General features: G+C 43.2%; 1 protein-coding gene across 2 annotated transcripts in view; it reads right to left on the bottom strand.

The window, feature by feature from the left end:
• Positions 1-25,978, bottom strand: part of KCNH3 (potassium voltage-gated channel subfamily H member 3) — a 146,360-nt gene that overhangs the window by 25,022 nt on the left and 95,360 nt on the right. For both annotated transcript variants that reach the window (XM_077297496.1, XM_077297495.1), the window contains exons 10-11: positions 19,385-19,584; positions 12,762-13,011 (exon numbers count right to left, since the gene is read on the bottom strand). In XM_077297496.1, the coding sequence (XP_077153611.1) occupies positions 12,762-13,011; positions 19,385-19,584 (450 nt within the window). The remainder of the gene's footprint in view (positions 1-12,761; positions 13,012-19,384; positions 19,585-25,978) is intronic.

Below are 25,978 nucleotides of genomic sequence, written 5' to 3'. Positions count from 1 at the left end.
GCCCCATAGAGTAACACTGGGCCGAGTGCTATCCGATACATCACATAGCACTACACCCCAAACAAACTGCGCTTTATCCACACTCCGCAGATCCAGTGTCTACAGTTCTCATGTCACGTCATTAATGCTGCAGCCAATCAGGAGCTCAGAAGCTAATTCTCTGCAGCGCTATTGCCGTGATGTCAGAGATGCAGACAATAACAGAGGCCGGGTGCAGCAGCAGTGGGTATTCTTTTACAACAAACTGCAGAGGAGGAACAGGTGTAAGTCTTCAATTGTACATATTGTATATACAGGTCCTTCTCAAAAAATTAGCATATAGTGTTAAATTTCATTATTTACCATAATGTAATGATTACAATTAAACTTTCATATACTATAGATTCATTATCCACCAACTGAAATTTGTCAGGTCTTTTATTGTTTTAATACTGATGATTTTGGCATACAACTCCTGATAACCCAAAAAAACTGTCTCAATAAATTAGCATATCAAGAAAAGGTTCTCTAAATGACCTATTACCCTAATCTTCTGAATCAACTAATTAACTCTAAACACATGCAAAAGATACCTGAGGCTTTTAAAAACTCCCTGCCTGGTTCATTACTCAAAACCCCCATCATGGGTAAGACTAGCGACCTGACAGATGTCATCATTGACACCCTCAAGCAAGAGGGTAAGACCCAGAAAGAAATTTCTCAACAAATAGGCTGTTCACAGAGTGCTGTATCAAGGCACCTCAATGGTAAGTCTGTTGGAAGGAAACAATGTGGCAGAAAACGCTGTACAACGAGAAGAGGTGACCGGAACCTGAGGAAGCAGTGGACTGAGTCTGGTGTGGAAACATCCAGAGCCACCGTGCACAGGCGTGTGCAGGAAATGGGCTACAGGTGCCGCATTCCCCAGGTAAAGCCACTTTTGAACCATAAACAGCGGCAGAAGCGCCTGACCTGGGCTACAGAGAAGCAGCACTGGACTGTTGCTAAGTGGTCCCAAGTACTTTTTTCTGATGAAAGCAAATTTTGCATGTCATTCGGAAATCAAGGTGCCAGAGTCTGGAGGAAGACTGGGGAGAAGGAAATGCCAAAATGCCTGAAGTCCAGTGTCAAGTACCCACAGTCAGTGATGGTGTGGGGTGCCATGTCAGCTGCTGGTGTTGGTCCACTGTGTTTCATCAAGGGCAGGGTCAATGCAGCTAGCTATCAGGAGATTTTGGAGCACTTCATGCTTCCATCGGCTGAAATGCTTTATGGAGATGAAGATTTCATTTTTCAGCACGACCTGGCACCTGCTCACAGTGCCAAAACCACTGGTAAATGGTTTACTGACCATGGTATTACTGTGCTCAATTGGCCTGCCAACTCTCCTGACCTGAACCCCATAGAGAATCTGTGGGATATTGTGAAGAGAAAGTTGAGAGACGCAAGACCCAACACTCTGGATGAGCTTAAGGCCGCTATTGAAGCATCCTGGGCCTCCATAACATCTCAGCAGTGTCACAGGCTGATTGCCTCCATGCCACGCCGCATTGAAGCAGTCATTTCTGCCAAAGGATTCCCGACCAAGTATTGAGTGCATAACTGAACATTATTATTTGATGGTTTTTTTGTTTGGTATTAAAAAACACTTTTATTTGATTGGTCGGGTGAAATATGCTAATTTATTGAGACAGGTTTTTTGGGTTATCAGGAGTTGTATGCCAAAATCATCAGTATTAAAACAATAAAAGACCTGACAAATTTCAGTTGGTGGATAATGAATCTATAGTATATGAAAGTTTAATTGTAATCATTACATTATGGTAAATAATGAAATTTAACACTATATGCTAATTTTTTGAGAAGGACCTGTATATACACTCACCGGCCACTTTATTAGGTACACCATGCTAATAACGGGTTGGACCCCCTTTTGCCTTCAGAACTGCCTCAATTCTTCGTGGCATAGATTCAACAAGGTGCTGGAAGCATTCCTCAGAGATTTTGGTCCATATTGACATGATGGCATCACACAGTTGCCGCAGATTTGTCGGCTGCACATCCCAAAGATGCTCCATACAAGGCAGGATGGATCCATGCTTTCATGTTGTTTACGCCAAATTCTGACCCTACCATCCGAATGTCGCAGCAGAAATCGAGACTCATCAGACCAAGCAACGTTTTTCCAATCTTCTACTGTCCAATTTCGATGAGCTTGTACAAATTGTAGCCTCAGTTTCCTGTTCTTAGCTGAAAGGAGTGGTACCCGATGTGGTCTGCTGCTGTAGCCCATCTGCCTCAAAGTTCGACGCACTGTGCGTTCAGAGATGCTCTTAGGCCTACCTTGGTTGTAACGGGTGGCGATTTGAGTCACTGTTGCCTTTCTATCAGCTCAAACCAGTCTGCCCATTCTCCTCTGACCTCTGGCATCAACAAGGCATTTCCGCCCACAGAACTGCCGCTCACTGGATTTTTTTTCTTTTTTGGACCATTCTCTGTAAACCCTAGAGATGGTTGTGCGTGAAAATCCCAGTAGATCAGCAGTTTCTGAAATACTCAGACCAGCTCTTCTGGCACCAACAACCATGCCACGTTCAAAGGCACTCAAATCACCTTTCTTCCCCATACTGATGCTCGGTTTGAACTGCAGGAGATTGTCTTGACCATGTCTACATGCCTAAATGCACTGAGTTGCCGCCATGTGATTGGCTGATTAGAAATTAAGTGTTAACAAGAAGTTGGACAGGTGTACCTAATAAAGTGGCCGGTGAGTGTATGTGTATATCTAAATTTAGTTTTTTTAAGCTCACTGAAGTATAAATGACAAGATAACTTAATTCTGGCTCTTGATATGATTAGAAAGATATCAAATTTAATTTATTTTTTTTTACATTTTTCTTTTCCTCAAAAAAAATCATTGACCACTAACAGTAATTTTTCTGTTTGGAGTTGTCATTGTTATACAGTTGGATTAAAGGGTTTCTCCGGCATCATTTATTTCTACATTGGGAACTGAGTGGTGGTGATACCCTGTGGTGAAACCATACCCACCAAGACACGGCCATGATAGCTGTCATTCATGCATCTGTCCCATTGGGTATTTGTACACTATGTCTTCACCGCTGCTCGCCTCCCAATGCAGAAGAAAGCAGCACTGAGCAAACCCTTTAAAGTGAACCTGACCGCTGATACTTGCTGTGTGACCCATGGGTAGCACATATTCGGCACCGTCTGTATAATCTAAGCCCGGTATGCCTTGGTCCTGGGCAGCTTTTAGCCTGAAACACAGCAGCATTTCAGAGTCAACCATACCTTTCTCGAATCATACAGCCAATATCTGATACATGCAGCCTGTGGATGCATAAGGCTATGTTTCCACGTGGCGTATTCCAAGCGCTTTGGACGCAGTGGACACCCACCCCGTCCAAAGCGGTGCCAGCTTTAGTACGCGCGGTGATTCTGCAAGTGTTCATTAACCGTGCGGAATCACCGCATCCTGTACATAGAACGGTGAGATTTATCTTGTGGAGACTGAGCGTCTCCGTAAGATAAATAGACATGGTGCGGTCTGGAGAGACACGCCGCATATTCGTCCCCGCAGGGAAGCCAGAGGCATCCCTACATGCATAGTGGAGACGGGATTTCATAAAATCCCATCCACTATGCTGTAACATCTGGCCGCTGCATCCAATCCACAGCAAGTACGCCACATGGAAACATACCCTCAGCCATCAGATTTCCTTTAAGATCCCATAGTTGACCATTATCCCTGCTTTTGAGGAGAACTATAACTCCCAGCATGTACAGCAGCTCCTGTGGCATGCTGAGTGGGAGTTATAGTTCACAGGAATGGTGGTTTTCTTTTCAGATAGTGCCATGGAAGAAGAGTGGACACAGCTTTTTTTTTTCTTAATTCTATTAACGCTTGCCTGTAACTTCTTTGCTAGCTCCAGGTACAACTCCGGGGCTTTTGTGCTTTTGCTCCGTGCACGCAGGGCAAGGTTATCAGCAGCAGCTCATAAATCCATTCTGTCCCTGCCGCCTTGCTGGACAGGAGGAAGTGGGCGGTCTGATGTCCTGACTCCTGACAACAAGCGGCTGCATTAAGTGGCAGGGTCGGGGCAGCACAGAAGAGCAGAGCGCGCCTCTCCCCCTCCTCATGCCCTGTGGCTGTTACCTCACCGCAGCTGGTGATCAGGTCATCAGACCGCGGCCATCCACTTCATCCTGTCGGCAGCGGTGATTTTGGAAGTGCAGCGTGATCGTGTGCACAAGGCAAGCTGATGCTGCCTAGTGTGCTGGCTGCAGAAAACAGAACGCCGGCTGACAGCTTGAAGGGGGTCAACAGATCGAGCGGCCCACTACAGGGACCGGCCCTTCTGGCATTTGCCAGAAATGCCCAATGGCCAGTCCGGCCCTGAGTCCCATACACATGAGACTATGGGCTGAACTAGTCGATATTGGCGGATTCAGACAACTTTAGTCTAATGTGTATGGGACGGTCTACCTACTATCTAAAGGGTATGGGCACTTTCAGGGTACGTGCACACAATATCTTTTAAAGTTTTCAGGCAGAAGACACTTCAGGACGCAGCGGTGTCTTTTGTGCGAAAGCTACTTTTTTTTGCATTCGCTCGTTTTCTTGTGTTCACTCGTCTTTTCTGACATCTTTTGTGGACTATTTTTTTAATTAAATTGTACTAAATAAACAAGTGAGCTGCTTCCAAGCTGAAGTTGCCTGAGGATGGTTGGGTGTGCTAATATTCTGTGTAAAGATATGTGAAAACACAAAGGCTAAACCTTAAATAGAATGCAGGGAAATAAAGCATAAAACTTTTTTCATGAGCATATAAATAGTAAGGCTAACGTGGTTGGGGGTGTCACTTGAACTTTGCATGACAGCTATGCTCCATTTTTGGTGAATTTTCTGACGTGGTGTATTTTCACTGCGTCAAACATGCAGCATCTTACAGTTTCTGCAAAGTAGATGGGATTTATAGAATCTCATGCCTTATGTGTTTTTTTTCTCAACGTAAACGGACCTGCGGTGCGTGTTTCAAACCCACAACATGTCAATATCTCTTGCGGGTACGCTGAGTTTTATGTGCAGAAGATACAAGTAGACTTGTATTAGATGCAGAAAATCCGTTGATTTTCCTCTACATTAACAAATCAATAATAATAATAATACTTTTTATTTATATAGCGCCAACATATTCCGCAGCGCTTTACAACTTATAGAGGGGACTTGTACAGACAATAGACATTACAGCATAACAGAAATCACAGTTCAAAATAGATACCAGGAGGAGTGAGGGCCCTGCTCGCAAGCTTACAAACTATGAGGAAAAGGGGAGACACGAGAGGTGGATGGTAACAATTGCTTTAGTTATTTGGACCGGCCATAGTGTAAGGCTCGGGTGTTCATGTAAAGCTGCATGAACCAGTTAACAGCCTAAGTATGTAGCAGTACAGACACAAAGGGCTATTAACTGCATAAAGTGTATGAGAACACGATGCAAGGAACCTGATTATGTGTTTTTTTTTTGTTTTTTTTCTATTTTTAATAGGCCACACAGGGATAGTTAGGTTAATGCGTTGAGGCGGTAGGCCAGTCTGAACAAATGCGTTTTTAGGGCACGCTTAAAACTGTGGGGATTGTGGATTAATCGTATTAACCTAGGTAGTGCATTCCAAAGAATTGGCGCAGCACGTGTAAAGTCTTGGAGACGGGAGTGGGAGGTTCTGATTATTGAGGATGCTAACCTGAGGTCATTAGCGGAGCGGAGGGCACGGGTAGGGTGGAACATGACTATATCAAAAGTTTTACCAAAGCCAAATACCAGGATGTAGCAAAAACAAAGCAGCTTTAATTAAATTTGACATACCATTTAGTCCCAAAAACAGTGTCAAAAACCGTTGTGAGGCAGTGAGGGGGATCATATGTGAGGGTCGATATGCGTCTCCCAGGATGTGGAAAGAGTCCTATTAAACCTGCTGGAGTGCCTTGTGTTCACAGCAGGATGCCTGTGAGTCACAAGGCAAAATAAAAGAAAGAGTGGACTGGGTAGTGACTCAGTCAGATTTTTAGGAAAACCCGTTAAGAGCTTTTATTTTTAGAGGGATTTGCAGGTTTGGTAGTGGGGCGAATCCCTCTCGGGTTTTGGAAGTGGCTCTATGGCCATGATTCCATTTAAATCTGTCAGTTTTTGCCTTGGGTGTGTCAATTTTGAGTCTGCAAGCTGCAGAGCGGGTGTCTCTGTGCAACCCAGGTCTGTGTGGAGCTAACACAGAGCCAGGGAACTCAAGGCGGCCAATGCACCATAGAGACACGGAGGTGCAATTGTCCACAGCGACGGGTTGTTAATAGGGTTGAGCGAACCCTAACTGTAAAGTTCTGGACTTGTACCTAACACATAGAGTTTGGTCACAAGGTCCCAAACACGGGTTTCCATGTTACAGCTCGGGACCAGTTCGGGTCAAGAGCCTGTAAAAGAATAAAACTGCAGTGAATACCGCCGGAAGTTAATGAGCAGCCCGGGAAGCAGATGCGGCCGGGAGACAGTGGGACGGGAGGACGCGTCGCTGGACAGGTAAGTATAATTATAATGTTTATTATTAACTAGATGGTGACCCGATTCTAATGCATCGGGTATTCTAGAATATGTATGTAGTTTATGAAGTTTTCAGAATAATGCAATTTATACACAGGATTCGGCCGGCCGGGCGCGACCAATTAGTGAAGCGTGGTTCAAATTCCGCGCCAATTCGTGGCCAGACTGCGCCTGTCGCTGATTGTTCGTGGTCGGCTGGGCGTGATCAATCAGTGAAGCCAGGGCTGGCTCCTGGTTTTTGAGGGCCCCGGGCGAAAGAGTCTCAGTGGGCCCCCCTCTTTTACACATAACACGATTCATAATGTACAGATACAGCAGAGAAATAAACCACAGCCAAGTAGAATATAACACAGCCCACGTAGCATATAACACAGCCCATGTAGCATATAGCACAGCCACGTATCATATAGCACAGGCCACGTAGTATATAACACAGCCCACGTAGCATATAGCACAGCCCACGTAGCATATAGCACAGCCACGTAGCATATAGCACAGCCACATAGCATATAACACAGCCACGTAGCATATAGCACAGCCACATAGTATATAGCACAGCCAGATAGTATATAGCACAGCCACGTAGTATATAGCACAGCCCACGTAGTATATAGCACAGCATATTATTACACAGACGATATAATGGTATAGTAATCTAATACTGTACTTCTAACAAAATAACTAATACCTAAAAATAATTCTTTATTAATGAGTCATAAAAACTTTTTGACAAATTACCACAAACCCACACCCTAAAACACAACAAAAAAACGGTGCCAGAAGATACAGCATACGGCAGTCATGACATCCTGGTTGCAGGTGTGCAACCAGGATGTCATGACTGCCGTATGCTGTATCTTCTGGCACCGATTTTTCCCATTAGCCTCCTGACAAACTGTCATCATGGAAGGGAAATGCGTTGAGGAGTCTGTTTATCATGTGGATCCCAGATAAGACTTTTTTGCCTAAATGTGGCTTTTTGTATTTTGAAGGGCGTTGTGCAATAAGGGGGATTTGTAATATTGAACTATCTGTTTTGTATGGGGGAATACCTCTAGGTTTGGTCAGCCGCAGTAATGTATTTTCATATGGGACAAACTACACCAATATAGCCACTATATAGGTTGCGACTGTTACCTTTATTTACCTTTATGTTGGTTCTTGTGATGTACCCTATTTATTGTGTCTGTGACCCTCCATTTGACCGCCTGCTTTGCATATAATAATTTGCTATTAATACTGTCCTTAGCACTCTTTCCCCTTTCTCTTCATACACACGTGGTTCCCTCGCCACCTTTATTTGTTGAGAGGCTAGAGGGTAAGTGTGTAGGGTGACTGAGGGTTAGCCGACGGGAGCGGGGGCGCCACTGACGTTTATGTATAGGGTGCCAACCTCCGCTGTCAGGCAGGGACAGTGGCAGTAGGGTTTTGTAAGGGCCAGTTAGACTAGGCCTTTTTCCATTAACCCTTTACACGAGCCTTTAGTTTGCTTATCTGGATTTCCAATTTTTTTAGTCATGTGTGTTAATGTCAATTGGTATCTGGCTCCTTTTTGAAAGAACAAGACGAATTGTGTCTGCTCTTCTAGGCTACGGCATCACCCTCCCAATTTCATTTTTCTTTACCTCTTTTCCTGTATGGCACGCTTTGTTTGGAACCGGTTTATCTGTGTTGATGTGTTGTTGCCATTTTTCTAGGGTTCAACAGTGTGTATCTAGGGTGAGCCGACGGTGAGTGGGGGCGCCATTTTGTGTACAAGTTAGGGTGCCAACCTCCGCTGTCAGGAAGGGTACATTAGGGAGTATTAGGGTGTATTAGGAGCCTGTGCTACAGTATATAGCACAGCCCATGCAGTGTATAACACAGCCCATGTAGTATATAGCACAGCCCACGCAGTGTATAACACAGCCGATGTAGTATATAGCACAACCCACATAGTATATAACACAGCCCACGCAGTGTATAACACAGCCCACGCAGTATATAACACAGCCCATGTAGTATATAACACAGGCCACAAAGTATATAACACAGCCCACGTAGTATATAACACAGCCACGTAGTATATAGCACAGCCACGTAGTATATTGCCCAACCATGTATATTGCATAGCTACATAGTATATAGCACAGCCCACGTAGTATATAACACAGCCACCTAGTATATAGCACAGCCACGTAGTATATTGCTCAGCCCACGTAGTATATAGCAATGTGAGCACTATATCCCTGTTAAAAAAAAGAATTAAAATAAAAAATACTTATATACTCACCTTCCGGCGGCCCCCGGATCCAGGCGAGGCGTTTAGTGATGCTCCTCGTGACGCTCCAGTCCCAAGAATGCATTGCGGTCTCGCGAGATGATGACGTAGCGGTCACACGAGACCGCTATGTCATCATCTCACGAGACCGCAATGCATGGCCCGAAGCATCGCGAGGAGCGAGAAAGGCACCGGAAGGTGAGTGTATAATGATTTTTTATTTTTTTTAAATTATTTTTAACATTAGATCTTTTTACTATTGATGCTGCATAAAAAGTTGGTCACACAGGGTTAATAGCAGCGTTAACAGACTGCATTACACCGCGGCATAACGCGGTGTAACGCAGCCATTAACCCTGTGTGAGCGCTGACTGGAGGGGGCACTGACAGAGAGTAGGAAGGGGCGAATTCGCGGCCGGACTGTGCAGCCTGGCGGCAGCGATCAATCATCGACGCGGGATTTCCGTAACAGACAGACAGACAGTCAAACAGATGGAAGTGCCCCTTAGATGATTATATATATAGATTTTATTCTTTGTTTTACAGCCCCCCGCCCCATCCCATGTATGTAAAGTCCAAGCTCGGGGTTCAGACGCAAGTTCGCGTCATCTCCGGCCCCGAGCTCGATCATCGGGGTGTTCGCCCATCACTAGTTGTGAACACGTACTGTGTATATGGAAACCCAGCTGTGATCCTGAGGATATCACTCCTGTTTGAGAGTCTGCCAGAAAAGACACTGTTTATGTTGTACATTTCTGTGGTCCCTGCCTATCTATCGAACTGCACCAACCCTGCTGCACTACTACTGTGTCAAAAATGCAATAACAATGCATGTAAAAAAAAATTGTAATGAAAAAATGCAAGTAACCTAATCTATATATATAAAAGGCATCGTGATTACTCGCTAATCCCGCCCCCTGCACAGTAGCTCCGCCCCCACCTCATCACCACACAGAATCCCGCCCCCCACCCCATTACCACACACAATCCCGCCCCCCACCCCATTACCACACACAATCCCGCCCCAACCACATTACCACACACAATCCCGCCCCCCACCACATCACCACACACAATCCTGCCCCCACCCCATTACCACACACAATCCCGCCCCCCACCATATTACAACACACAATCCCGCCCACCACATCACCACACAAAAATCCGCCCCCACCCCATTACCACAAATAATACCGCCCCCCACCACATTACCACACACAATCCCGCCCCCCACCACATTACCACACATAATCCCGCCCCCACACCACATTACCACAAATAATCCCACCCCCCACCACATTACCACACATAATCTCGCCCCCCCACACTACCACACATAATCCCACCCCCCACCTAATCACCACACATAATCCCGCCCCCCACCGCATCACCACAGATAATCCCGCCCCCCACTGCATCACCACACATAATCCCGCCCCCCCACTGCATCACCACACATAATCCCGCCCCTCACTGCATTACCACACATAATCCCGCCCCCCACCAGATTACCACACATAATCCCACCCCCACCACATTACCACACATAATCCCGCCCCCCACATTACCACACATAATCCTGCCCCCCACCACATTACCACATAATCCCGCCCCCCACCACATTACCACAGATAATCCTGCCCCCCACCACATTACCACACGAGGCTCCGTCCCCACACATTACCACACGAGGCTCCGTCCCCACACATTACCACTCGAGGCTCCGCCCTCACACATTACCACATGAGGCTGCGTCCCCACACATTACCACATGAGGCTCCGCCCCCACATTACCACACGACGCTTTCTCCCCACACATTACCATATGAGGCTCCGTCCCCACACAATACCACATGAGGCTCTGTCCCCCACACATTACCACATGAGGCTCCGTCCCCACACATTACCACACGAGGCTCCCTCCCCACACATTACCACACGAGGCTCCGTCCCCACAGATTACCACACGAGGCTCCGTCTCCACACATTACCACACGAGGCCCCGTCCCTACACATTACCACACGAGGCTGCGTCCCTACACATTACCACACGAGGCTCCGCCCCCCACATTACCACATGAGGCTCCGTCCCCACACATTACCACACGAGGCTCCATCCCCCTACATTACCACACGAGGCTCCGTCCCCACACATTACCACACGAGGCTCCGCCCTCACACATTACCACATGAGGCTGCGTCCCCACACATTACCACATGAGGCTCCGTCCCCCTACATTACCACATAAGGCTCCGTCCCCACACATTACACATTACAACATGAGGCTCCGCCCTCACACATTACCACATGAGGCTCCGCCCCCACGTTACCACACGACGCTTCGTCCCCACACATTACCACATGAGGCTGATTCCGCACACATTACCACACGAGGCTCCGCCCCCCTACATTACCACACGAGGCTCCGTCCCCACACATTACCACAGGAGGCTGCGTCCCCACACATTACCACACGAAGCTCCTCCTCCCACATTACCACACGAGGCTCCATCCCCACACATTACCACATGAGGCTCCGCCCCCACACATTACCACACGAGGCTCCTCCCCCCACATTACCACATGCAGCACTTCCTTTCTATGTAATTCAACCACTTCAGCCAAGGTAAACGTACATTTAATTGCATAATCACCAGCAGTGTTAATTAGATGGCAATGAGCGTACCGAGCGTTAGCTGGCTGGAAACAGCTAGTTTATTTAATAGGTGCAGAAAAATCTGCAAACTCAAAAACACACCAAAGGCTCATCATGGGAATATAGCCTTATAAAACATTCTAAATATGTGAAAGTAGCAGAGCAGGACTCGGTGAATAAGTGCCCTGAAGTCAATTGCATGGTTATATCCATCTGCATCTAATTTTTACAAATGTTTTAACTACCACCAAAAATTATTTAGGACTTCTAAATGTACAGCTCTGGCAAAATTTAAGAGACCATTGCAAAATGTTCAGTTTGTCTGATTTTTCTCTTTATAGGCATATTTTTGAGTAAAATGTAAATTTTTCATTTATTCTATAAACTACTGTCAACATGTATCCGAATTTCCAAGCAATAAATGTTGTATTTTTTTTCTGAAAAGGAGAAGTGGTCAAAATTTAAAAACCCCCAGTGCTTTCAGACCTCAAATAATGCAAAGAAAACGAGTTCATAAATTTAATAATTTAGAAACAACAATACTAATGTTTTTCAGAAATCAATATTTTGTGGAATAACCATGATTTTTAATCCCAGCTTTCCACCAGTCTTTCACACTGCTCATGGTACAAAAATGTAAGCAGTTCTTCTTTGTTTGATGGTTTGTGACTTTCCATCATCCTCTTGATTACATTCCAAAGGTTTTCAATGGGGTTCAGGTATGGAGATTGGGCTGCCCATGACAGGGTTTTGATGTGGTGGTCTCTTAATTTTTGCCAAAGCTGTATGTTTTGTGATGAAATAAAATAAGATGAGTTTAAAGGGAACCTGTCAAGTTGAAAATGTTATGTGTCTGCAGGCAGGACGTTATACAGATAAGAAGGAGCTGATATTTTTGTGGCAATAATTTTAGTAAAGCTTGTATTTTTTTCATTGAAATGTCTGATGTTTATTTGCATATGGGTCCAGTGGGCGGTGCTGCTCAGTGATTGACAGTCTTTCCTGTATGACTGTACATATAGAGATAGCTGTCAGTCACTAGTAGGACCGCCCACTGGACTCATACATACAGACACCAAGGATTTCAATGAATGTAATAAAAGTATACTGAGTCTTTATTTTTTACAATCTTTTATAAACAATTCTGCTCAGCTTCTTCTCTATATCATACTGTCTTCAGGTCGGATTGCATGTACAAGGTTCCCTTCAAGGGCTTTATGAGTGCTTATTGTCAACAGTGTCTCTACGCACCCAGTATCGCCAACACAACTCCATCCTTGAGGACTTCCATTGATCCAGAGCACACACAGTACAGAGCTTCCAAAGCATCCCCCTGCCGGATGAGGTATTCGCCTGGAGTGCAGAATGAAGTCCTAATATTTAGCGACAGAGAGCGCAAGCAGCCGCGACTTGCTAAGGAGAACAGAGGCATTTGGAGAAGCTCCTTATTGAGGTGCATGGCAATATCAGCTCGTAGTTCATCTGGAAGACTGCGCAAGAGCTGCAACACATAAAAAATGACTTAAAAAGGGTCAGAGTATACAAACCCAGAATGTTACTTCTGCAGAACATGTGTGTATTAGCAGAGAGATAATTATACTGATGCATTTTCAATATGCATCACAGAAACACAATTTTTTTTTAAAACCCTTTGAGAACCTTCTTACAACCAGAGGAAATCAAAGACCATAAAGAGAAACTGTCATGTGCAGAAATGCTATTTACCTGCAGATAAAATCTTGCGTGCTTTAAAATTTAATAGCTCTGTTCCTCTTGCTCTATAAACCGCACCTCAGAAAGCCATACGCTACCTGTAACGAATGTCCAATCAGCCTGTATAAAGGATTGATGGTGGCAGGTAGTGCTTCATTTTTTGTTATTGTGGAGCTGGCAGTGACCGTACATGGGCGGGGGGGATACATAACTTTCAGGAATCTGAATTGGAGGTGTATATACCATATTCTCTCTGTTAGTTCCCCAATTACAAGCCTACTAGCTGAAGCAGCTGCGGCCTCATCTATCACTCGTCATACAACTGCATAATTTTCTTGACGATTGGAGGCAGCGGAGTTACGTTTCCATGACAACTGGTGGCAGCGGTGGGATTTGTGTGATCTCTCCGGTGTCAACTGTGACAAAGTGCTAACAGTGGTGGGTTCAGCGTGACCTCCTGGCGTGTGTATTTGACACGTACCGTTTGACTTTGGCATCCCACAATCAGTACCATGACTGGCCTCTTGATCCTCTGGAGATCAGTTATATGCTAAGTTTCAAAAGAGACTGCAATTTTGAATATATACTGCAATATATACAAGTAAAAAAAGTTTGTTTTTTTAATTAAAAAACTATAAAAGTTCACCCACTTTTTCCCTCATTAAAAATAGAGAAATAAATAAACATATCTGGTATAGCTGTATTTGTAAAAGTCCGGTCTATCAAAATAAAAAATTAGTTAACCCGATCTGTAAATGCCAGAATGAGAAAAAAAAAAATTAAATTCTAGAAGTGTTTTTGGTTATCATTTGAAAAACTGATCAAAATGTAATATGTTCCCTAAAATGATATCAATAAAGCCGTCAGCTCGCTACTAGTGTTGAGCATTCCGATACCGCAAGTATCGGGTATCGGCCGATATTTGCTGTATCGGAATTCCGATACCGAGATCCGATACTTTTGTGGTATCGGGTATCGGTATCGAAACAACATTAATGTGTAAAATAAAGAATTAAAATAAAAAATATTGCTATACTCACCTCTCCGACGCAGCCTGCACCTTACCGAGGGAACCGGCAGCGTTGTTTGCTTAAAATTCGCGCTTTAACTTCCTTACTTGAAGTCCCGGCTTGTGATTGGTCGCGCCGCCCATGTGACCGCGACGCGACCAATCACAGCAAGCCGTGACGTAATTTTAGGTCCTTCAGGATTTTAAAATTACGTTCCGGCGTTGTGATTGGCTGCGTCCCGTGACGTCATGGCTTGTGATTGGTCGCGCCGCCCATGTGACCGCGACGCAACCAATCACAACGCCGGAACGTAAAATCCTGAAGGACCTAAAATTACGTCACGGCTTGCTGTGATTGGTCGCGTCGCGGTCACATGGGCGGCGCGCGACCAATCACAAGCCGGGACTTCAAGTAAGGAAGTTAAAGCGCGAATTTTAAGCAAACAACGCTGCCGGTTCCCTCGCTGAAGTCCAGCCTGCGTCGGAGAGGTGAGTATAGCAATATTTTTTATTTTAATTCTTTATTTTACACATTAATATGGTTCCCAGGGCCTGAAGGAGAGTTTCCTCTCCTTCAGACCCTGGGAACCATCAGGAATACCGTCCGATACATGAGTCCCATTGACTTGTATTGGTATCGGGTATCGGTATCGGATTAGATCCGATACTTTGCCGGTATCGGCCGATACTTTCCGATACCGATACTTTCAAGTATCGGACGGTATCGCTCAACACTACTCGCTACACAACTATACAAGCCCTCACCCAGCTCAATCGAAAGAAAAATAAAAACGTTTTGGGTCTCCAAAATTGCAGACACAAAAATAAAGTTGGGTTTAACTGTAAAAATGATTCAGAGAATTGCATTTTTTTCACTATTTCACCACAGTTGAAATTTTTCTTCCTTGTTTTCCAGTACATTGAATATTTAACCCCTTCATTCCTGGGCGATTATCTGTTTTTGTTTTCTCCCCTTCTTCCCAGACCTATAACTTTTTTTATTTTTCTGTCAATGTAGCCATATGAGGATTGAGTCATACTTTTGAATAACACCATTGAGTTTACCATATAGTGTTCTGGAAACCGAGAAAAAAATTCCAAGTATGGTGAAACTGCAAAAAAAGTACAATTCCACAATTGATTTTTGTTTATTCTATTTACCATGTTCACTAAATGCTAAAACTGACGTGACATTATGATTCTCCAGGTCATTACAAGTACACTGATACAGTGGGTATAGAATGTATTCATACCCCTTTAAATTTTTCACTCTGTTTCATTGCAGCCATTTGGTAAATTAATTTTTTTCTCATTAATGTACACTCTGCACCCCATCTTGACTGAAAAAAAACAGAAATGTAGAAATTTTTGCAAATTTATTAAAAAACAAAAACTGAAATATCACATGGTCATAAGAATTCAGACTTTTTGCTCAGTATTGAGTAGAAGCACCCTTTTGAGCTAGTACAGCCATGAGTCTTCTTGGGAATGATGCAACAACTTTTTCACATCTGGATTTGGGGAACCTCTGCCATTTTTCCTTGCAGATCCTCTCCAGTTCCGTCAGGTTGGATGGTGAACGTTGGTCGACAGCCATTTTCAGGTCTCTCCGGAGATGCTCAGTTGGGTTTAGGTCAGGGCTCTGGCTGGGCCAGTCAAGAATGGTCAGAGTTGTTCTGAAGACACTCCTTTGTTATTTTAGCTGTGTGCTTAGGGTCATTGTCTTGTTGGAAGGTGTACCTTTGGCCAAGTCTGAGGTCCAGAGAACTATAGAAGAAGTTTTCATCCTGGATATCTGTTTACTTGGCCACATTCATGTTTCCTTCAATGGCAACCAGTCATCCTGTCCCTGCAGCTGAAAACACCACCATAGCATAATGCTGCCACCACCATGTTTCACTGTTGGGATTGTATTGGGCAGGTGATGAGCAGTGCCTGGTTTTCTCCACACATACCGCTTAGAATATCACCAAAAAGGTCTATCTTTGTCTCATCAAACCAAAGAATCTTATTTCTCATAGTCTGGGAGTCCTTCATGTGTTTTTTAGCAAACTGTATGCGGGCTTCCATATGTCTTGCACTGAGCAAAGGGCCACTCAGCCATAAAGGCCCGACTGGTGGAGGGCTGCAGTGATAGTTGACTTTGTGTAACTTTCTCCCATCTCCCTACTGCATCTCTGGAGCTCAGCCACAGTGATCTCGGGGTTCTTCTTTACCTCTCTCACCAAGGCACTTCTCCCATGATTGCTCAGTTTGGCTGGACGACCAGGTGTAGGAAGACTTCTGGTGGTCTCAAACTTCTTCCATTTAAGGATTATGGAGGCCACTGTGCTCTTAGGAACCTTGACTACTGCAAAAATTATTTTGTAACCTTGGCCAGATCTGTGCCTTGCCACAATTCTGTCTCTGAGCTCCTTGGCCAGTTCCTTTGACCTCATGATTCTCATTTGGTCTGACATGCACTGTGAGCTGTAAGGTCTTATATAGACAGGTGTGTGCCTTTCCAAATCAAGTCCTATCAGTTTAAATAAATACAGCTGGACTCCAATGAAGGAGTAGAACCATCTCAAGGAGGATCACAAGGAAATGGACAGCATGTGACTTAAATATGTGTATCTGAGCAAAGGGTCGGAATATTTGTGAAATTTCTACATTTCTGTTTTCTTTAGTCAAGATGGGGTGCAGAGTGTACATTAATGAGAAAAAAATGAACTTTTTTCAATTTACCAAATGGCAGCAATGAACAAAGAGTGAAACATTTAAAGGTGTCTGAATTCTATCTTACCCATTGTATCTAAGATGTATAGGTTTTTTTATTAAAGTGGTGAAAAAAAAATCCAAAGTATGTAAGTAAAAATAAAATGTTGCCATGTTCCAAGACTTGCAGTGTTTCCATTTTTTGTGATCTGGGGCTGGGTGAGGACTTATTTTTTGCGCCGATTTTACATTTTTAATGATACGATTTTGGAATAGATACGATGTTTTGATGTGACATCCATGTTTATGAGTGTGTCGTCCGTGTTCACAATCCATGAGAAACATACCGGAATAGAATGCAAAATAGAAATGAAAGATGTTTAGGTGTTTAAGTTGTGCAAAAACACAGATTGATATTAGGTAGATCGATTACTATGAGATACCGGTATTCTAGGAACGTGTGAAGGGGCCTCAGCTGCAGTTGAAATCTCACTGGTACCACATCGTGCATAGTGGTAAGCAACACATTCTCATATTCTTGTGAGGGAAGGGTAAAATGAATGCCTCCTGAACGTTGGCTAAATCTTCACTCATACTTAGGGCTCATACTCATTTGTGAGAAAAACGGACGAGTTAAATCCGATAAAAAAATCGGATTGCCCTCGGACCAAAGTTAGTCAATAGGTGACATCTGATTTGCGATTTTTTTCTCAGCTGAAATCGGACTGAGAAAAAAATCGCAGCATGCTGCGATTTGCTGCGTATCTCGGATGAGACTCGCCAATGCAAGTCAATGGGTGCGAGAGAAAAATCGCACGACATACGGACCATCCGTATGCCGCCCGTTTTTTACAGATACCTTACCATTCTGTGGCATAGAACACTGTAAATGGTCCTGTAAATGATTGTAGAAAAATAGTAGCAGAGAAAAATCGCATTGTACACGCATGGCACTCGCACGACACTCGCATGGCACTCGTCCTTTTTTTTTCTCTCAAATTGGTATGAGCCCTAACGTACAGATCAGTCCCATCCAGGAAAGTGGGACAAGTTATTCTCACTTGTCATCCATGTGTTATCCGTGTACTGTCCGTACGCTCTCTGTTTTTTACTCAGCAGCTATTAATCTTTTGCAGAACCATTTATAGATTCATAGGGTGAGTGTCCACGGTAAGTAAACGCTGCGTGATTGACGCTGCAGCGTCAAACACGCAGCGTCCAGATGTTCCAGCATAGTGGAGGGGATTTTGTGAAATCCCGTGTCCACTATGCGTGGAAACCCGCACGCGGCGGCCCTGCGACTCCGGACATGCTGCGCGTCTTTTCAGATCGTAGCATGTCCGTGCTACCTGCGGCGACGCTGCGTCGCCGCAGGTAATATCACAGGGCCCTATGGCGATGGGTGCGATGATCCCGGATGTGTACTGTACACATCCGGCATGATCGCGTCCCAGAAAGGGGGCGGGGCTTAGCGCCGAGCGGCTTCGCCGCTGCGGTGATACCGCCGGCCATCCTGAGCGTGGACACGCAGCCTTATGCTACAGAACTGTAATGTATCTGTAAAAATTGGAAGCCATACTATGGCATGCGATTTTTTTTTTTCTTGCACTGTCAGATTTTGGAGACAAATCACATCATGCTACAAATTTTTTATCATGCCAAATACAGCTGAAAAAAATTACGCAGATCTGCACTTCCTCATTGCAATTCTTGTTTCATAATTCTGGGGGAGTCTGTTTTCAAAAAATAGAAATAGCTTTGAATGTATATTCTTCCAGTTTTCTTTTTTTTTTTTTTTTTTTAAGTGAAATGTGGCAAAAGGTTTTTGTTCTGTAATCTGAGAGCAGCATGATATAGGGGTAGAAGCCATGATTCCAGCGATGTATCACTTACTGCTTTGGTTGCTGAAGCTTTGATAAAATCACAGTTTTTTCTGCTGCAAATATAGAAGTTCTCTGAATGCAAAACTCTTTATAACCCTGCCCACACCACTGATTGGCTGCGTTCTGTGACACTGTACAAAGGCAGAAAGTTACCAATCAGTGGTGGGGGCGCGGTTACACAGAGCAGGAGGACTACATAACAGGAGACGCCTAGTCCTCTACTGATAATCTCCTGCTGATAAAACACTGATTTTATTGAAACTACAACAAGCAGGCCAGTAAGTTACACATTGCTGGAACCAGGGTCTCTGCCCCTCCATCATGTTGTTCGCATATTAAATAGCAAAAACCTGCTAAGATTCCCTTTAACTGGTAAAAATAATACCTGGAAAACCAGAAAGTAGACACATATATCAGCTAATATGACAAAGATTTATTTATTTGTTTTATTTACTTATATAGGGCCATCTTATCCCACAGTGCTTTATAGACTTTATCATATATATATATCAATCATTTGTATGTTGGTCCAAATAATCACTTTAGCATTTGGAAAGGTAATATTCTCTTACCGCATTGGTATCGATACCATTGTTCATTGCCCATGTTGTCTGGACGTACTCTAACATGCGCTGTTTTAGAGGTTTGGGAATCCCATGAATGCGGATGTAATCCCGTAGATCCCGCGTACGGCTATGGTACAGGAATCTCCTTGCATAGAGACGCTGGATGATTGCTGTGACATTTCCAAACACCAGAGCGTGCATCAGGGCTGGTGAGAAGAAAAGATTAATTGTTAAAGACAACTGTGAAGTGATGAAGGTAGTAACGAAATATCCCTTTTTCTGTATCTCTTTATTATTCATTTACATGGTGCCAGCACAAACTTTTTAAATTTGTCAGTAGTAGGATTCTCATATAGTTAGTATTTGTTTAGGACTATGGCAAAACACTGAACTGCTGAGAAGAAACCAATCAAAATTGAGAAGAACTAACAAACTTCATAAAGATGGTACCACCAAGTAAAACGGAACGCATGATCCTATAACTGAAATACATTAATTTAAGTCATCATATTATTAAAGGAGTTATCTGGGTCTTTGCTTATTTTTTTCTATGGGGCTCAGAACTTACAGGCAGATAATTTCTAATTACCTGCCTGACACCTATCTCTGCCGGCTCAGAATCATCACAGACAGCTCAGCCTGGCGAATCTGCTACTTAATTTCAACTCATGTCAACAGAGCAGCTCTTTTTCTTCCAGTCTGCTCTGCTGACAGGGCACCACTGCCAACATCATACTGATTAACCGCTGGCTCCCTGCAGCTATGCTGTGGGGAGCAGTCTTTCAACCAGCATGACATTGGCAGTCACACCCCATGTGCAGAGTAGAAGAGAAGGAGCTGCTCTGTCTTTTTGATGTCACTGGTCTGTAAGTTCTTAGCCCCATAGGAAAAAGTAACCAATGTCCTGAATAACCCCTTTAAGCATGTAGCAAACATTTTCGGCATTAACACGTAATGAAACATTTACAAGGCCTTGAAAAAGAACTAATAGATTACTAAATGTTACCCATTATGCATACATTGGATACATGCAGCACACATGTCATACTCAAACTGAATACACACATTAGACATAACAATGAAAATGGCGCCGTAGTGCGGTATGCGCTGACTCTGACGCTATGTGCACTGACGCCGCCCAGCTCGGCTTCCGACAGTAGGACGCATCCGCCGTTATATATAAGATGGCTGCGATTTAAATATTTGTGAAGCGACTAAGTTCACAGATGTTTTTCAAGGTGTCCATGGTGAATTTCTAGCGGAGGACTGTGTGTAGAGTTATATACTACACAGCACAGTATATTAGCTGCTAGATGTATTATTATATCACGATTATTGATTACTCTTCTGAGCGCTACCACTTCAGAGGAAGCTATTAATACACAAATTGGGCCATGATCCACCAACCAGCACATGCAGACACATACGCCCACGCACACGTATGAACATGCCGTCTCCATAGAAATGTCCCACGCTTGTCCCACACACACAGCTCAGAAATCTGCCCACTTCTGTAAATTTCCAATCAACAAGGATTTAGTAAAAAAAAAAAAAAAAATAGAGATAATGACAGGTAGTGTAAAGAATCAACAGTGAACATGTCTAACTAATCAGATCTCTAACACGCGCACTCATTTTATGGTAAAAATACATATCGTCTGAATCTGAATATTTTCCCTACAAGAAGTCTTCCGATCTTCATACAAAGTAAAGACAACATTTGTGGGTTAAATGTAACACCGGTAATAAAATCCACCCACGGAAGTTACAAAGCATCTTGTAATTGAAAAGCGACATGGAAAATATAATGTATGTATATATAGAAGCCACTATCATAATGTCTAGTAGGATGGATATATAATGTTTGTATAGACGTATTTAGCAGCACAATATTTATCTGTATAATTACAATGAGCCCAATACCCTTCGTCTGTGTACATCTCTACAGTATAGAGCAGTAGACTTATCGCAGCTTCCTTCCTTCTCCACATTATGATCTGTTTCCCTTTATATCCAACCCATCAATATGGAATTTTACATAAATTAATATTTATTTATTTAGAAAAATCTGCTCACACATCTGCTCTTGTGTTTGGCTGTAGGTTGTTCCTACTGACACTGGGATCTGTCAAATAAAGCTTGTAAGTCAGCTGCCAGCCCGGTGAATCACCACGACTAAAATATAGTCACAGGTCCATCAAGCTATCAAGTAATTTGTGGATTAAATAGGAGATAGAATCAAAAAAGGCAGATGCTGCTTTTGTACCATATTGAGGAAAAAAGTATTGATCGATTTCAAATATGAAAATAAATGTCTGAATTGCCTCCCGTCTCCAGAAATCTAAGTGTCCATAACCTGCTATATTATATTTTTATGAAAGGCATCCCGGAACTTGTTCAGTGAATTAATCATTGTGTCAGACAGTTCCTAAGTCTCACTGCTCTTACTGTAGAGAATCCCAGACTGTAATTATGGAGAATCCTGTGCACTAGGGCAACAAGGATACCCCTATATTATCATAGATGATTTTTTTTGCTGCTTAAACCCTTAACGCAATATGACATATAAGTATATGATTGCATTGGTGATCGCATGTGTAGAATCATCGACACCTGAGCTACTTCCTCACGCAGCTGATGCAGGCTATATTAAAATCTGTCATCAGTCTCTAACAGCCGCGGCCGAAGATGATCTCTGACATCAACATTTAAATGAGATGCGCGCCAATGCATGCACTGTCTGTTTAGCCTTTGCTGGTTATTGAAAAGGGGTGACCCCCCAAAAAATAAATTACGTAGGATCCCCCCTAATGTTAATAACTTTTCCTCTGATGGTCCTACTCCTGATTTTGGCTTATTTTGGCTGTGTTTCATACAACCGTATTTTTGCCCAAGCGTTGTGAACAAAAAAGGACTAAAATTAGTGTAATTCAACTGGATAGTTCAGATGACTTTTTTTCACAGGACAGAATGTCTGCGTGAAAAATAAAATGCAGCATACACTAGTCTCTTTTGGGTTTTGAAGGGCACCTTGCCTTTTCAAGTCTATAGGTGCGCAATGAAAAAAATTGGATTGCGTACAGATCAATCGTATAGCATCGCAGTTTTACGAATACATTGTAATTCCTAATATAGGAATCTGTTTTTGGTCTTATAAGTTTTGTTCACTGCTGATGGATAAAAACAAATGCCAAAAGAATGCCCTACAGATGACAATACAGATGAAAAATTGTCTGTCTGAAAATCAGACTTTTTTATATGCGCGTGTGAACTTAGCCAAATGTTGCAAGGAGCTCCATGTTAATAATCAGCAAAGGCTAAACACACAGCTGCGGGATGGTATTAATAGGCTGGGTAGGGGCCATGGATATTGGCCCCCTCCCTAACTAATAAGTCAGTGATGATTGGCTGCAGTGATCGCATAACATAATGACATGGAAATTCCAAAGACAGCCAGTGCGGAAACCGCTGGAACAGTGTCAAAACCAGAGGTTAGTAAAAGTGGTATTATTTTACTGGGGGCAAACAAAGGGATTCAGAAGGGATTGGCCGAGAAGTGGAAAGTGTCAGGTTCCTGCTGCCCATAGTTCAAGCAGCATGAGTCAGGGACTTGCTCATTGCAAATATCAATGTTTTTCTCTGAAATACTGTGGCTCTTAAAAAGTGGCCAAGAATGAGGAGACTGAAAATATTAGTAATTGGGGTGGGTCCCTGCTCACTTCTTCCTGTCACTCTCAGAAGCATTGACAGTTTTCTCACTATACACACATTGACCTGTCTGTCAGTCACACAGAGCCGTTTAGATAGAAGTTGACGGAGTCCCACCTCGATCACTAAGGCTAGGTTCCCATTGCGTTAATGGGATAGCGCTAACGGACAGCGTTGCACGGCGAAATTAACGCCGTGCACCGCGTCCGTTAGCGCTCCCATTGCCGGCAATGTTAGAGCGCATTGCTAGCGCGTGTCATTTTCGGCACGCGCTAGCGATGTGCCGGTCTTTTGTAGCGCGCCTCGGACGCTGCTTGCAGCGTCCGCGGCGCGCCAGAGGTCCGTTCCCCGCTCTCGCAGATCGGGGATCTGCGAGAGCGGGGACGTTAACGCGACCCCTGAACGCGGCCCCGAAAAAGACATTGCGTTAGCGCAATCCGCTAGCGCTAGCGCTAAACGGATTGCACTAACGCAATCTGAACCTAGCCTAATGGACTTGCTTCTTATCCCAGTTTAAACTATATTTTCTCTGAAACTCAGCCAACTAGGATGGGCTTCTGGAAGCATGGAGTGAAGTATGTGCATATTACCTTAGTGATGTGACAGCTAAGATGTAGGCGAGGCTATAATTGCTGCTAACTGAGGATTAATAGATTGAAACAAAGTTTGAAAAATTATCTTTTTTTTCTTGCAGAAATTTTTAATTTCAAATTATTATTTTCTTGATTATACAATTTTTTTTATTAAGTCAATAACCTTTCGGAGAATAAAAGTTCAATGGAATTTTTACATTTTTCAAAGGTTCCAAACTTATCAGTGGTACTGTATATATCTCTCATGTATATAACCACATTAATAATGTCAATGAGACCTGCTGGGCAATCTAACATGCTCTTTTGACATTATCATACTTCAGTTATATTCTGTCTTCTAAGACCAATATACTGAGACCTGCAATGTATGTGACCTTTTATAATGAATGCTATCAGCTGTCACAGCAGTCATTAACCCCCTATCACTCTTCATATATGAAGTACACAGTATATCAAACACTGAGCTAAAGAAGCTCTTTGTACTTGAATAGGTGTCTTTTTAAATGTACAGTGTCTTGCGAAAATATTCAGCCCCCTGGAACGTTTCAACCTTTTCCCACATATCATGTTTCAAACAAAAAGATACCAAATGTAAATTTTTGGTGAAGAATCAGCAACAAGTGGAACACAATTGTGAAGTTAAATGAAATTTATTGGTTATTTTACATTTTTGTGGAAATTCAATAACTGAGAAGTGGGGCGTGCAATATTATTCGGCCCCTTACTTTCAGTGCAGCAAACTCACTCCAGAAGTTCATTGTGGATCTCTGAATGATCCAATGTTGTCCTAAATGTCTAATGATGATAAATATAATCCACCTGTGTGTAATCAAGTCTTCGTATAAATGCACCTGCTCTGTGATAGTCTCAGGGTTCTCTTTGAAGCACAGAGAGCATCATGAAGACCAAGGAACACAACAGGCAGGTCCGTGATACTGTTGTAGAGAAGTTTAAAGCCCAATTTGGATACAAAATGATTTCCAAAACTTTAAACATCCCAAGGAGCACTGTGCAAGCGATCATATTGAAATGGAAGGAGTATCATAATACTGCAAATCTACCAAGACCCGGCCGTCCCTCTAAACGTTCATCTCAAACAAGCAGAATACTGACCAGAGATGCAGCCAAGAGGTCCATGATCACTCTGGATGAACTGCAGAGATCTACAGCTGAGATGCGACAGTCTATCCATGGGACAATAATCAGGTACACTGCACAAATCGAAAGTTTGCAACAAGCCATCTGGGGGAGTTACCAAACATGTGGAAGAAGGTGCTCTGGTCAGATGAAACCAAAATCTAACTTTTTGGTAACAATGCCAAACGATATGTTTGGCGTAATGGCCACACAGCTCATCACCCTGTACACACCATCCCCACTGTCAAACATGGTGATGGCAGCATCCTGGTTTGGGCCTGCTTTTCTTCAGCTGGTTAAAATTGATGGGAGGATGGATGGAGCCAAATACAGGACCATTCTTGAAGAAAACCTGTTGGAGTCTGCAAAAGACCTGAGACTGGGACGGAGATTTGTCTTCAACAAGACAATGATCCCAAACATAAAGCAAAATCTACAATGTAATGGCTCACAAATAAATGTATCCAGGTGTTAGAATGGCCAAGTCAAAGTCCAGACCTCAATCCAATCGAGAATCTGTGGAAAGAGCTGAAAACTTCTGTTCACAAACGATCTCCATCAAACCTCACTGAGCTCGAGCTGTTTGCTAAGTAAGAATGGGGAAGAATTTCAGTCTCTTGATGTGCGAAACTGATAGAGACATACCCCAAGCGACTTGCAGCTGTAATCGCAGCAAAAGGTGGCGCAACAAAGTATTAAGTTAAAGGGGCCAAATAATATTGCACGCCCCACTTTTCAGTTTTTGAATTTCCACAAAAATGTAAAATAACCAATAAATTTCGTTCAGCTTTACAATTGTGTTCCACTTGTTGTTGATTCTTCACCAAAAATTTACATTTGGTATCTTTATGTTTGAAGCATGATATGTGGGAAAAGGTTGAAAAGATCCAGGGGGCCGAATACTTTTGCAAGGCACTGTATTTACATTTATGTATTATGATATAAATCAGCAGGTTTCTATTACATTTTACAATATTTTCATCTTAAGGAGAATGTACTTAATTCTTTCTTTTCGATTTTTGTGAATGTCATGTCTTTCACAGCAAAGTCATGAAAACTTTATTCTAACTGGCAGAATTTGTTTCATGTTAGGTCACTTTTTTGAGAATACTTTCCAAAACTGAAAAGTGAATGTCTTGTGATACCCAAATCACAGTGCCTA

The sequence above is a fragment of the Ranitomeya variabilis genome, chromosome 3 (assembly GCF_051348905.1).
Source record: "Ranitomeya variabilis isolate aRanVar5 chromosome 3, aRanVar5.hap1, whole genome shotgun sequence".
Taxonomy (NCBI): domain Eukaryota; kingdom Metazoa; phylum Chordata; class Amphibia; order Anura; family Dendrobatidae; genus Ranitomeya; species Ranitomeya variabilis.
Note: the sequence above shows the minus strand (reverse complement) of the source record. Positions and strands in the feature narration are given on the sequence as shown.